Source organism: Alligator sinensis, unplaced genomic scaffold, assembly GCF_000455745.1.
Source record: "Alligator sinensis unplaced genomic scaffold, ASM45574v1 scaffold908_1, whole genome shotgun sequence".
Classification (NCBI taxonomy): Eukaryota; Metazoa; Chordata; order Crocodylia; family Alligatoridae; genus Alligator; species Alligator sinensis.
The window spans coordinates 487,492-501,727 of record NW_005842775.1 but is presented as its reverse complement, the minus strand read 5'-3'; the positions used below and the strand labels follow the sequence as shown (position 1 = coordinate 501,727).

General features: G+C 39.2%; 1 protein-coding gene across 16 annotated transcripts in view; it reads left to right on the top strand.

Annotated features, from left to right (window-relative positions):
- The window catches only part of CADPS2 (calcium dependent secretion activator 2), a 275,391-nt gene that overhangs the window by 226,318 nt on the left and 34,837 nt on the right, over window positions 1–14,236 (top strand). For 8 of the 16 annotated variants that reach the window (XM_025216935.1, XM_025216928.1, XM_025216932.1 and 5 more), the window contains 5 exons: window positions 1–90; window positions 1,203–1,217; window positions 7,002–7,076; window positions 10,829–10,912; window positions 11,011–11,043. The exon at window positions 1–90 is cut by the window's left edge and continues 70 nt beyond it. In XM_025216935.1, coding sequence (XP_025072720.1) covers window positions 1–90; window positions 1,203–1,217; window positions 7,002–7,076; window positions 10,829–10,912; window positions 11,011–11,043 — 297 coding nt within the window. The remainder of the gene's footprint in view (window positions 91–1,202; window positions 1,218–7,001; window positions 7,077–10,828; window positions 10,913–11,010; window positions 11,044–14,236) is intronic. The other 8 variants (XM_025216937.1, XM_025216931.1, XM_025216936.1 and 5 more) reach the window with 1 other exon arrangement.

Below are 14,236 nucleotides of genomic sequence, written 5' to 3'. Positions count from 1 at the left end.
ATTCCTGCTTCTCTGTGTACAATGTTTAATGTATTAGTTGATGCCAAAAAACAAACTGCTAAACTCTGCATTTTGGATGGAGGGCAAGAGGTAGGTGGAACTGTAGATATTTAATTCTGTTATTAGGTAATCAGAAGTGTCTAATACTGTGGACAATCACTGCTACGTTGTTTAGAACCAAGTTTGTTTCATTAATATATTTGGGGATCTGAAATGTATTAAGCAGCTTTTATTTTTGGTGGGTGCTCACTAAGCATCACTAAAGGTACAGACTGCCCCCCATCTCTCCACTCCAATGGCCAGTACAGAGCCCATACCTCCTCTGTGTTCTGGGGAACCTGGAGAAGATTTTGCTTCTTCAAGTATGATGAACTAATCAGATATAATCCCTCCCAGAACTTCTCCTACATTGAAGCTAGCGAATATCCCATATTAGGACTACGTCTTAATAATGTGATTGAGCCAAAACATCAATTCTTTTCTTTGGACTAGATTTATATCTTATTGGTTCCCACTGGAATAGGTACATATGCACATAAATCATAACCAGGAGATGATAATCAAGTAAAAGTGATAAAATGTAATTTTGCTTTTCCAGAATCAGTTTAGAGGTCATCTTTGAGATGCTCTACAGACAGGGCTATAGAGAGCTATTGCAAGACAAGGAGGTACTCCGTGCCATACATGACATGGGAGGTTAATATACAACTTTAATTGGCTACCGCCCTACATTCTCTTGGTCAAAAAATACCACAGCTCTGGGCAGGAAAAAGTGGTGCAGTTGGAGAGGAGACAATTGCAGTTTTCAGGAAGCCAGAATAATGGAGTGTAATTAATGCTGCTTTACAAGATTAATGTGTGATGGTGATTGCTGTGTAATTTGGTTTGGTTTGTTTTTCCTGGGGAAGAGAAACAAGATGCCAGAATTTGACCAAAATAAATTCCTGCTTTTTGTAGAAATGTATTTATATATCATACCATTGTTACCGGCAGTTTTACTTTTGTTTTATTTAGCTATATCTTTTCTGTTGATTGCCTGTTCATGTTCTCTTGACAGTTATGCTCTTCATTTCATTAGCTCATCTATTTCAGTTAGCATTTTAAGTATTACGTTTTTATGTTGATTTAAGTGTTCATTGTTCTCTTGTTCTTTGCCATGCCATCTGATTTTTCTTCTTTTAATTTCATATGACATGATCCAGTTTGCTAGTCAGTGGGTAAGTGCCTTTTGTTGTAATAAGCTGCATTGTCTTCGCCAATTTTCAGTATTTGGGGCAAATTATAAACTGTGCTGCTGTGTTTGTCAACTCAGCAACCTAGACCTGGGATTTCCTCTGTTGTTTAAATATACTAGACATCTTCCAAATTTGTCTTGTCCATACTCAGCATGAATCAGGCTGGTTAGAGAAATATCTCCTGTTTACCTCAACACCTCCTGCAGCAGAAAGCAAGCAAACAAACAGGAAGTAACCCCATTATGGCTTGACAGAGGTACCCTAACTTGCTTGCTCTGGTACCACAGTTGTGATAATCCTCTTGCTCCTCTTTAGGACTGAGTGGGTCAGACAATTTTGAAACCTCCATAACCTATCAGGGGAGGCAAAAAAACTACCTCATAATAAAGCCCATCACAACAGCAGCAGGCCTAGAACTCTATACCTCAGGCTGCCTTTGCAAGTTTATGCCCTACCTCTACTTATTGTTCAAGCAGTGTACTGGAAATAGGCAGGCCCCATTGAGGGAAGGGATCATTCCTGTGAAGATTTATCACACAGAAGATGAACAACCACACTCTCTCCTCATACTTTCCCAGGGACGTCACATGTAAAGGGATCTACCTAGACCATCTTCAGAAATTTTTTTACATTGCTGTCATGGGAATGCAGAGTTCTCTAGAAAAGCATTTCTCAACCTGTAGGTCACAACCCCAAAGTGGGTCACAAGAATATAAGAAAGGGTCACAAACAAACTTTTAAAATGGTTTCTCCTTTAAAGGAGAATAATGTGGGAAACCATGGGTTTCCCCTTGCAGGCTGGCAGAGTTCCAGCCTGCAAGGGGCTGCTTGGGGCTGGGGGAAGCAGGAGGAGGGTGATCAGGCAGGGGGCACCATGTGCACATGCGCACAGCAGCTCCCACATCTCCCTGTAGGTAAGTCTATGGGGTGAAGGGAGGAAGAGGTGGGCATAGAGGACTTGGGGGGGGGGGCAGGCAACACTGCCCACCACCCCACCTCTTCTCTGGGGTAGAGCAGCAGCAGTGGAGTGCCTGAGGGGAGCGGTGGTGGTGGCTGCTGGGCCATGGCAGCAGGATAGAGCCATAGTGCATGAGCAGCTGGCAGCAGGAGAAGGTGAGGGCAGTGCAGCCTCCCCCTAGCCTGTCCATTATTCCTTACGCTGTGGGCAGCATGGCTGGCATGGGGGTTCTGATGGCATGGCAGCAATGAGTCTCGCTCATTGATACATTTGCTCCAAGTCCCGCCTACTGGACTGTAGAGGTGGGCAGCCCCGTGCCCTCTATAGGTGTACAAATCTGGGGGCATGTGCTCTCCACTGCCCCACACACACTTCCCCTGCCTCACACACTGGGAGGCTGGGTGCTGGTGATAGGGGTGAATGGGTTGGGAGTGAGAGGTAATTTCCACTCTCAGCATAATCAGAGGAATGAATCTCACCTGAAATCAAAATTTCACCCTGTAATTCTTCTGGTACAGTCTACATTTGATTCTAAATTCCCTTACTTTCTCTCCTTCAGAAACATGGCCATTGTTAGGTTTTCTTCTCATTGTGATTACGTCAGACAGATAAACTAGAATCATCCAAGCTCTGTATTATGAACAACCTTTTCAATTTGTTATAAAATGGATGCATTATTCAGAATAATCTCAAAAAAATCTCCCACCAAAGAAACTCTTAGTCAGTGAATAAAGTCTCTTGCTTTGGCAATCTCCTAGAATTCCAGGAGAAGTTTAGAATGGATTGGATGTGGCCAAAACACTTATTTTCTTTTTAAATAGAAATTTTCTCATTAGACCATCAGAATGGGCTATCAGGTTTTATGAAAGGTTTTGATAGATCACATACATACTTTTGTGGATATAATCTTGTATATCTTTCCACATCTACAGTCTGAGTCTACAGTATCAACTCCTTCAGCACTGTTCACAGCCCATTGTGCCATGGGCTTGTCCAATTGATATGCTAATAAGAGATGGATTACAATGAAAAAGTTAGCAGTACCTACCATTTTTGAAGGTGCTGCAAGTTTGAGTGGTCATCCTTAGAGGATATTACCTTCAGCTGTTAGATGCTGAACTACCATCCTGAACTGAGAACCTGTGAATACTAGTCTTTTGAGTTCCTGGATACATATATTTGCTGCTTGGGAACAGAATGGATTTTTTTTTCCTATAATGAAACATTTGATTTTTTTTTTTGTCAAGGTTTGATACGTTTTGTTAGTAATTTATGTAAAATATGTTATTTTAAAACATTATAATCTAAATTCTGTAGGACTTCTAGAGTTCTCAAAAAAGACAAATAAGCTTAATACAGTGCAGAGAACAACAAGGGAGAAGGAGAAATTAAAGTGGGTATGAAAAAGATGGTTGATTGGTCTGTGTAGCCTGGCTAGTTTGAACAGTAGAGGAAATCCCATTCCTCTAGATGGTTGAATGAATCACAGGTAAAATAATTTAAAAGGAGGAAAGATATCTCTTGAATATTTCAGAATTATCGACTTATTACCTTATCACTTATGCCTTACCAATGTCATGATTTTGGCAAACCTGTCTCAGAATCTTTTAGGCTGGGGACAGACATTCAAAAAGCCTGAGCCTGAATTGATTCAATCTTTGCAGGTTAGTCTAACCTAGCCAGGCTGAACCAGTTTGCAACTGCGCAGACATTCCCTCTGGACTGAGAAAATGCAGGCATATGCCTGCAGTGGCACAGGCTAGAAGCTGGGGGTGCTAGAGCAGCCCTCCCTTTCCTTTCACAGTGCTGAGCTGAGGAGGGTGTGGCCAGGCCCCAGCAGAGCTCCACCCTGCCTACACTGTCCCAGGCTTTTCCCTGCTCACTGCTCAAGGGGTGGAAGTGTTGCCAGACCCCAACCACGAGCTAGCACTCTGAGGCAAAGGGGGGTGTGCAGTGCATGCATCTGTTGATGATACTGAGCTTTTCAGTCTCCCTCTCCCTGCTTCTTCATACTGTCTGCAAACCTGACAGGTGTTGGAGCCAGCAGAGTGCTGATAACACAGCGTTTACCAGCCTATCAATAAAACAAAAGCCTCTCATTAGTTCAAGCTCTTTGTAAACAGCTTTTTCCAAAGAAGGAACAGAGGGACATTACCAGCTGAGTTGTTGATTAACTCCAAAAGGCCCTAAGTGGACACTGTTCTGCCTGCTTTTGTCCTGTCTGCCTTTGTCCTGTCCCAGTAAAATTGAAGACACACACACACACACACACACACACACACACAGACACCTCTGAGCATTAGCTAGCACATCCCATGCCTAAGGTCCGTGGGTTTTGGGTCCATGCTGTTGGAGGTGGGAGGGAAGGGAGGATCCCTGCTTGAGCAGTGAGGGGGATTAGGGCAGGAGGAAGCTAGGCAGACTCTGCTGTGCCTGCAGTCTCCGCTAGAGCTCTGGCAAGGGAGGAGAGAGGCGGGGCCAGCCCTGCTCTCTGGAACAGAGAGCACAGCCCAGCCCAGCCCAGGACTGCAAAGCATCTGGGATGCTGGGGGACTGTGGTTTAACTTAAACAGGAAGGGGTCTGGGACAGACATTGCATAAGCTGGTCTGACCCAAATCAGTTAAGTCTGATACTACATTCTACCAGGTTTATCTTAAACCAATTTCAGCCATTTTGAAACTTATTTATGTGCACTGAACTTATGTTCTGCTACAGGTTTAAACCAGTTTCTGATCACTTAAACTGGTTTATGTGTAATGTCTGTTCTAGGCTTAATGTTTTCAGTTGGTTCATCTCTTCTTCCAACACAAATTCATATAAGAGAGTCACTTCAGCCAGTGAATTAAAATCCCACTTCCAACTCATTCATATGTGTGTATTTGCCAGGAAGAAGAGGAGGGAACAGGAAAAGATTTTTAGATTAATTTTTATTAGGGAAAAAACCTTAAAAACAAAGGTTAAAAGTATACATGGCCTCACAGATTGTTCATGAAAGCATTCAACAATCAAAGTTGCACCATAACCAAGGACTGAAACACTCCCAACATCCTTCATGCAGCCATACTTTTAGGACTACCCAGCCATCTTCCACCATGCTGAGTGCCCCTTGATGGCCCAGTGTGACACAAATTGGAAATAGAAGAAAGTGGAAATCTATGGTTTGGAGAGCTAGAAGTGGAGTTTGTTTACATTATTTTTTGAACTCTGCAATTGTTAGCTGCAGAGGTGAAGCTTAGGAAATTTTATGGGAGGTCACTTGTTATTACCTTAAATCTTAAATAGTTCTGCTGGGTAGCCAGGATGCACTGCAGTCTGGAGGTGGCCTAAACAACAAAGTCAGTGATATTGATTGATCGTTGATGCTCAAATGCCAAAAAAAAATTGTTAAAAACATTAATATAAACCCCCTTGTGTGTGTGGTAAGGACTAGAAATCTGTGGTGTTCAGCCACAATTTTTTCTGCATAGTTTTGCCATGTTCCTTCATTCTTCAAAAAGAGTAATACGTGCATTGACGTATATTCAATGTATATTCAATTGCAGGTTGTTTGCTTGCTTTTAAAGGAAAGACTATCTTTAAAATGAGAGAAAGTGTAATAATAATAATATTTGGTCTGCTGATTAATTAAATACACATATATACATTTACATAGCTGTATGCTCTCGGTTTAAATGTAACTACAGTAGGTATTTACTGCTTAGAAAATAATCTCCTAAATATGTTGTACTAATCTGACTTCATGTTTTGATTTACATTGCAACTTTGAGAGAGAAATAAAATAGCCTTCAAAAACTTACAACTTGGAACCAACTATTGAGCTGGCAGCTGCTAAGTTAGGCTAATGTTTATATTGACCTCAGTACTTTTACTCCGAGCATTATGTTGTTAGCTGTTCTAAGTAGCCTTGAACTATGAAGATAGGGTTAGTCTTTACAAGTCACATTTTCTGTGAAGTGGCTATTGGGGACAATCTTTGCTGTCAGATAAATGTTTCTAAAGGAAGAATTGCTGTTTAAATTGATGTGCCTTCGCAGAATAGGAGCCCTCGCTTCTGTTAATTTCAGGATGGATCTCTGTAGTATCTTCTAAAGAAAGCGAAAAAGTCTTTCAGATTTATTTTAAACAGCACTTATTTAGAGGCATCTTTTTCAAGGAAAAAACAGGGGGAAAAGGCTACAGAGAATGAGGACTGGTTTATTATGCCTTTTACGGCCTATTAATTTGTTACCATCTATTCAGCTTTGTTGATGAAATTTTAATTTTGCCCTTGCTTGAGCATATTGTAAGATTTGTATAAACTGCAGCTCACTGTGCTGACAAAAAGACCCTTTTAGGATGAACAATTGGGAGCTCATTTTATTTCTAAGGGACATTTAAAATAACTTATGAATGAGAGTTGTCAGACATGAAATGCTGTATTAATTAAATCTTTTTCTAGTCTTTTTGCTTCTCCTGCTAAACCAACCCTTTAGAAAAAAAATACATGGCCACCTTAATTATATAGGAGAAGACAAAAAGTATCCTTCACATTCCTTCGCCTGAATAAGAATAAGAACTCAATTCATCTAAATAGTAACCCCATTAGCTGCTTAACTCAACAGTGTACATGGGAAAATTTTCAACACAGAATGTAAGAAAGTGTTGATTGGGTGGATCATTTTCAAGGTTTTGTTCTTCTGATGTTCAAAATGATAATTTTAAGTAAATCTGATCTGTCAGGGTTAGCAGCTTTGTACCATTTATGACTTATGACAAAAGTGGTGTGTTCACATACATTCTAATGCTCTCTTTGTCTTTTAAAATACAGAAACAATACCATTCCAAAATAGATGACTTGATTGAGGAAACTGTTAAAGAAATTATTTCACTTCTTGTTTCAAAGGTAAACATGCATAGATTTTGAATTATAGTAACATTATAAATGCATTTCAGATTATGGATTTTCAGCTGGCAGCTGCTAAATTAGACTAATGTTTACATTGAATATATTTATATTGTTAAATAGAATGCAATTCCTTTTGTATTTTTTTGTGATACAATTGAAAAAAGGCTTGTAAAGAATACTTGCCGAAGTTAACATGAATTTTACAGAATTTAATCGGCAGGGTACCCATTTTTATGGTATTTGCTAATCGGATATTTTTCTCCTTTGTACGTTACTACATCCTATGAATTTTTGGCAGCCAGTAGCACAAACACCACCTTTATTAATTATGTGATTTTCATACTTATTTTTTGAGTATCAAGAAAACTTTCCATTTTTAAAACATTATTTACATCAGTAATTACAACAGTATTTAGAGAGAGGCAGCACAAAAAATCTGAATATCTATTTTTACTTTATGAACTATTTTGATTTTTAAAATATTCAGGGAGCAGTTACCTCTTGGAATTGGCTATTTTTAAATATATTTTTAAATGATTTTGTCATACTGTAAATACTAAGAGGATGTTTATTAAGTGAAGCAAAATGAATTGGTATTAGTATGTCTTTATCCAGTTGGAATCACAGATGCATAGAAAAATAAAAATACATAGTTTTAAAAATAGTAAACAACAAACAGTGCTATATAAGTACATAGCTTTTAAACTATAATTTTCTCCTTTCAAGTACAGTCTCAGTGTACTATTAAACATGTAATGTGTTCAACCCCAGAAATATCTGCATTTCAGAAGTAAGAGAAAATGTTTATATTTACTGGATACATGAATTAATGAAGGCGCCAATGAAGAATGCTATATTTAAGGTTATATTCAAGTTTCCACTATGCCTTTTATTCATTGTTCACAGATTTTTCACAAATTCTGTTTTTACTAATATTCCCCATACTTGGGCTCATGCCAAAGGAGAATTTTTCATAGACGTTCAAGCAAAACTTGTCCAGACTTTTAACTATATGAAGTCACAAAAAATACATATACATCTTTTGTGCACATATTAGTGACAAATGACTAAGATGTACAAATTTGAAGCATTACATGAAGCTAATCCTCACTTAGACTAATATATCTAAATTTCTGTGTATATATGTAAGTGAAATAAAAAATGCTACTAAATGTAAGCTTCTTTAATTAAAATGCATGTAATATTTGAGGCTATGTGGATAAAGATAGTCATATTTGTAATGGGCATATGCAAGGAAATTTCTGAAAACAGTACATGATCAAAACGAAGTTAGTTCTTAATCAGTAATCACTGATACTAGTACAGGAATCTAAACTAGGAAAGGGGAGAGCCAATTGTTTTTGTGATTGGTTAAGCTTTCAAGTAAATAGTCAATCTTTTCAGACTGGAATATTAATAGCTTATATGAGCAGTGCTTGTTTTTTTTCCCACTGCAAGGACTAGCTTGAAGTGCAAAATAAAGTTGGTGTTTCACTCTTGTTCTCGGTCAGCAAGAATCAAAAGTTATGTTTTATAGTATCAATATATTTTTATTTATGGCATTCAAAGAGAATATTGTATTATTACACTGTTTTTGTGCTCTTGCAATTTATTATAACTTTTTTCTTTTTCTTACTGTTCCTTTCCAGGAGAATAAAGCTTTCGTTATTTGCTTTTAATCATAGCAATTCTATATGGAAATTGAAAGGATACTCATACTCTTTATTTCAGTGACATTTTGTGTACTCACTGCTAACTTAACAAATATTATTTCCTGTTTCAAAATATTAAACCAGTCACTTGAACAAGACAAAATAATGAAGCAACATAATACTTGTCTTACTGTGACAAAATGAGAAGATCTGAAAATGTAGCGTATACCCAGAAGTACTTACATAGTCCCTCAGGACTATATAGAGACATCACAGGAAACAGCTAAAGATACACTAGCTAGCTCCATCACAAGCTTTGTATTTAACTAGATTTGCTAGGGATTTTTTTTCTTTTTTATGTTCTCATATTATTCAAAATGTTGAAACCATTATCACAGTACCATTTCTGAAACCATTCAGTACTGCAGCAGGCCTTTCCAGAGTAATACTGACTAATGTTTTGCAGAAATAATTCTTTTGAATAAGATAAATATTGTTAGATGAAGGTTGTGGTGTCTGAGCAATGATTGCTGTATAGCATATAATGGCAAAGCATCCCATCTAAGGTAGGAACCTTGATTATTATACCCAGAGCAGAGCAAAGCACCAACTACTATCCCTTCAGGAAGCTCCCTGTTCATTTTTTTTAAATCTGTGTACAGCTCTTGGATACTATCATGATAATAAATCATTATAAATGTGAAGGATTAGATTAGATGAGGTTGATAGATAAGTGAGGAGTATAGTTCTACACACAGTCTTGCTCCTTGAACTGTTAGGAGCAGGGTTTATTGTAACGTGATGATCTCAGCTCCTCTTGGGGAGAAGGGAAGGTGACACTGTTGTGACACTGTTACAGTGCCCATTAACAGCATGCCAGATGGAATTTTGTCCTGTCCTCACACTCATAAAATGCTGCTTCTTGATTCTGGGAAGGAGTGCATAGGCAGCAAACAGTTACTTTTTAAACATTCTTTATGTATGTCATGAGGAAGTTCACCTGTGAGCAGTATGTAAATGGGCAGTAATCGGCAGCTTTTTTAAATTGCATGTGATCTCCTAAATGCCATACAAACTAAATATTATAAGCGGAGGTGTTAGAGGGGTTTTTGGTTTCCTTATTTTTAATTGAGTTGGAAGAGTGGGGTTGGTGAGTTTTACAAAAGGTTAAGGATCTAGCTGGACTCTAGAGGTGCCTTCCAACCGTACTTTTCTGTAATTCTTTGATCCTATTTGTGCATCTGCAAGAACTGTGCTTAGTGCCAAAACTCAGTAGTAGCTGGCAAAGCTAGCTCCACCCTACCTTTACATCATCCTGAGTCAGGAATGATACCACTCAGAGAATCAAGCACATTTATGTCTGCTCCCAAAGCAGATCAAAGGGCATGTAGACCAAAGAGCTAGGGCCTGATGTTTTCTGATTCCTAGCAGGCTCTTCAGAAGCAGTTCAGTAACTTTCCTTAGAGCTGTGCCAACATAGTCCGTGGGATTAACTCACAAACCAGTGATATCAGTGTTAGTAATTTCATCTCCATTTTAAACATTAGAACCATTTCTAATATCAGGGTGAATTCAGTAACTGCAGTCCATCCTCATTTTCCATCACTATGATATTGTAAAAAAGGTTTTCCAGTGGATGTATTAGTGACAGTCTGTAAACAAGTATACATGTGCAAACTTTTTGATACATTATGACATTTTAATTTATAAAAATGTGTGTATCACTATATAAGTGTATAGTGGACACAAACATTATTTAAACCGCACATTCTGGAGGTGGCATGAGATAGCTTGCCATTTTCTGGAGGGTTTTTGCATTTTGATTTAGTTTGGCTTTCTATTTCTCAGTTGTCTGCAGCAGTTGTAGGCAGTGACTTCTGTCAGTTTTGTCTCTACTGAACAAGAGAAAAGAAACATTTCCTATAATTTAGCTCTTTAGGAAGTAAAGAGATCAGGTTTGCACAGACTCCTGTGCTCTGTTACACAATGCAAGCCACAAGAGGAAGGATTCATTTCCCACTCAGAAAAGCTATTTTTGACATTATTCATCTATATATATGTTTATACTGTTTTTTGTTTATTCTGTTTTGTTTTTAGTTTGTTTCAGTATTAGAAAGTGTGCTGTCTAAATTATCAAGGTATGATGAAGGCACTTTCTTCTCATCAATCCTTTCATTCACTGTAAGTATAAGAAATTTTGACCAACTATTGATTCTAAAACTACACATAATCCCAGTGGTTCCCATTTACACTGTTTCTTACTTCTACATTTCCTAAAGGTGAAAGCGGCTGCAAAATATGTTGATGTACCTGTAAGTATGACTTCTAGTTCATCTTTGCCTAATATTAAGAGTAATGCAATGCACAAATAAATATTGCTTCCTTGGTTTGCATTTTTCACTGTTGTTACTTTGCTTTCCTACAGAGGTTCATTATACTGGTACACAAAGTATTTAAACAGCCACCACAACCCTTAGAGGGCATTTTATTTCCCTTAAGCAACAGCTAAGTCTCAAAGCAAAGCTTAGAAAGGTTATTCTTAATGCACTTTTTCAGTTGTGGGAGGAAAGAGGATTGTAACCTAGGAACCTTATCATAAGGGACATTTCATCATTTGGATATATTATTCAGATGTGTAGGATTAGTAACACTTCGGCAATTGGATAATATACATACAGGCAGTGTCCTTAGATATCCGCCATTCATAATTCTCTACTTAAGATTCAGTCCTTCTGCCTTTACCCCGTGTGGTGTGCGGCCCCTGTGGCATGTGACCCACACAGTGTGCAACCTAAGGCCTACAAGCAGTGAGACACATGGCCCCTGGCCACTCTGAATTTGGACAACCCTGAAAAAGGTCATTACCTCAACAAAAATAAATGACACCTGTTTATGAAATTTCCTTCTTAATATTTTTGGTCTTTTGTCTTATTTTGGTTAGGCACTTTTTTCCTTTTACCAAATCATAATAACATTCACTGTTTTATCAGAAACTTTCCACCTGTCCTCCTTGCAAAGCAATGAGTTCAATTTGGCAATATTTTTTTGTCAGGGGATTTTTCTCAAAAGACACCAAGACAAATACCAGTGGAAAAAAATATTTTTGAAATTAATAGAGTTCTGCCAGTTCACATGAAAAGCACTCCCATTTTGTATGGAAAAGAGGTTTCAAAAGCTCTTATCATTAGCCCAAGTCTTCTGCCAGAAATGCTTTGTCTGGGACATTGCACATTGTAAGATGAAGGGAACATTTCATCAGACTAGGCGAAACATTTTCCCCAGAAGGTAGGTGTTGACAAGACAGAGCTTGATTAAAAAAAAATGCCTTCCTCCCCTCTACCACATTGGATTGTATATGATTTCAGGGTCAGCCAAGAATTGGGATGCATTGCACCCAGAAAAGAGGGAGGAGGTGAGGTAAAGAATACTAGAATTCAGAAGCCTTAGATTTATTGTCATAATTTGAGGCCAGTGCCCAGTATGACTAAAGGCTGAACATGCGAGCTCTCAGTCAGCTACAGTTTTAGCTGATGGACATTGTGCCTGTAAGAAGAGGCCTGAAGCCTTCACAGATTTAGATGCCCCTTGGAATCAGAATTGGATGGAGTCCTAGCAGGGTAGTCTGAGAGGCCAACTTTGGGATACTGGTTATGTCATGAAAGCCCTGTAAGCCTTCCCTGGATTCTGTTAAATATCTAATGTGTGAGGTGGGTGTACATTGACAAAATAAAGATGTGGCCTGGCCAAAATCTATACCTCCATCTCCTTTCCAGTGACCTGAATTTCCTGAGCAAACATTCATTGACTCCAGGACCATACGAGTGTTGTCAAAGGACTGCTGCACTAGAAAGCCTTCACCTCCAGGCTCCAAGGATAATATGTTCCTCCTCATCTGACAAAATGTCCCCTCTGTCTTGTATTACCCACACAGAGCATTTATCATCACCTTCAACTTCAGTGGCAGAAGACTTGGGCCAGGGATAAGACCTTTTGAAACCTCTTTTCCTTATATATACTAGAAAAATGGGAGTGCTTTTCATGTGAACTGGCAGAGTTCTGTAAATTCATAAAACATATCCCACCCACTCCATGTACAATGCGCCCTGAAATAGACCTAGTGTAGCTGCCTGAGTCCAGTGCAGGACATGCATCATTATGCGTTTGAGACAGCGAGAGAGAGAGCCTTCATTTGCCCAGTGAGGCACTAAGGCAGTGAGTGACATTATGTTTGTTTTCTGTCTTAGTGCATATGGAGCAAGTGTGTTGTGCTTCTGCCTCATGTGATTCTTTGATGCCCCCTTTGGATTAGTGTGAGCTAATACTGAAAGCTTGTGAAAATCCTCCATTTTTGCCATGTGAGGCTGTGTGAGTGCCTGCTGCTTTTAGTTTGATACTGTTTCAGATATGTGATAAATTACATTTTGTCTGATGGCCAAATTCTGAACCCACCCAGATTCACAGGGAAACAAAGATATACCTGAGCCAATGTTGTTCCAAGTGGGGCTTGCCGTTTCATGCTGAGGTATATACAGTTCCACCCCTCCAGGAGTGGTCCACTGCTCCGAAGGTCTGATTCACAAATGATCTCCCAAAGAGCAGAAACAACAGGGTTGTGATCAACTGGTCCCAAACTTTTCTGGTGTTAGCTGCACTTAGATAATTGCATACGTGCTGTCACCACTGTTCATGTTCTCACAATTAAAGCGGGGGTGGATTTACCATGATTCAGCTGCTTCACAGTAACTGCCTCTAATGCCTGCTCTGACCCTACAATGACAGCCAAGGCAAGGAAGCTTACTCCTGATGAAACAGGAGTAAGTTACCCAGGTTTAGCTTTCACTTACTGCAGGGGTGTTGCAAGGTGGAGGTACACTGTAGCAGAGGCTACCTTTGTGCTCCAGCCATGCCCCTTCCCCAATGCCCTCCGCTCCCATTACACTACTGACTTATTGCAGGATAGAAGCCAACACACACACAATTAATGCACCTCACCTGACACAGTAAATCTTCCACCCTGCATGCAAACAGAAACTAAACCAGAGAAACTTAACCCCTTTTTATATAGTGGCAAGCTGCCTTCATCTAGCTCACACCACAGGGTGAGAGCAGGCAAAGGAACAACTACTGCAGAGCACCTGAGACATTATAAGTCCCAACCCACTAATTAAAAGGGAACCAGAACTTACCAGGACAGAGGTAACCATTCATGTGCCTGCACTTAAGAGGGAGCAGGACTTCATTGACCCTCAGCAGCTCTGCACTAATGGTCAGTCTTCCACTCTAACCCCATGGTGACAGCTAAATCAAGGCAGTTACTCCTAAATGAAACTGAGCTAAATTTTTCTGGTTTAGCTTTCACTTAACTTGGGGCAATTGTGGGTACAGGCACAGTTATCATGGAGCAGCTAAAGAGCAGAATATTTCTGCCACCTCTTAAGGCACACTGGTTAATTGTGGGTTTAAGGGAATTACAGGCTCTGAGACTCACAGCCCCACTCATAGGTA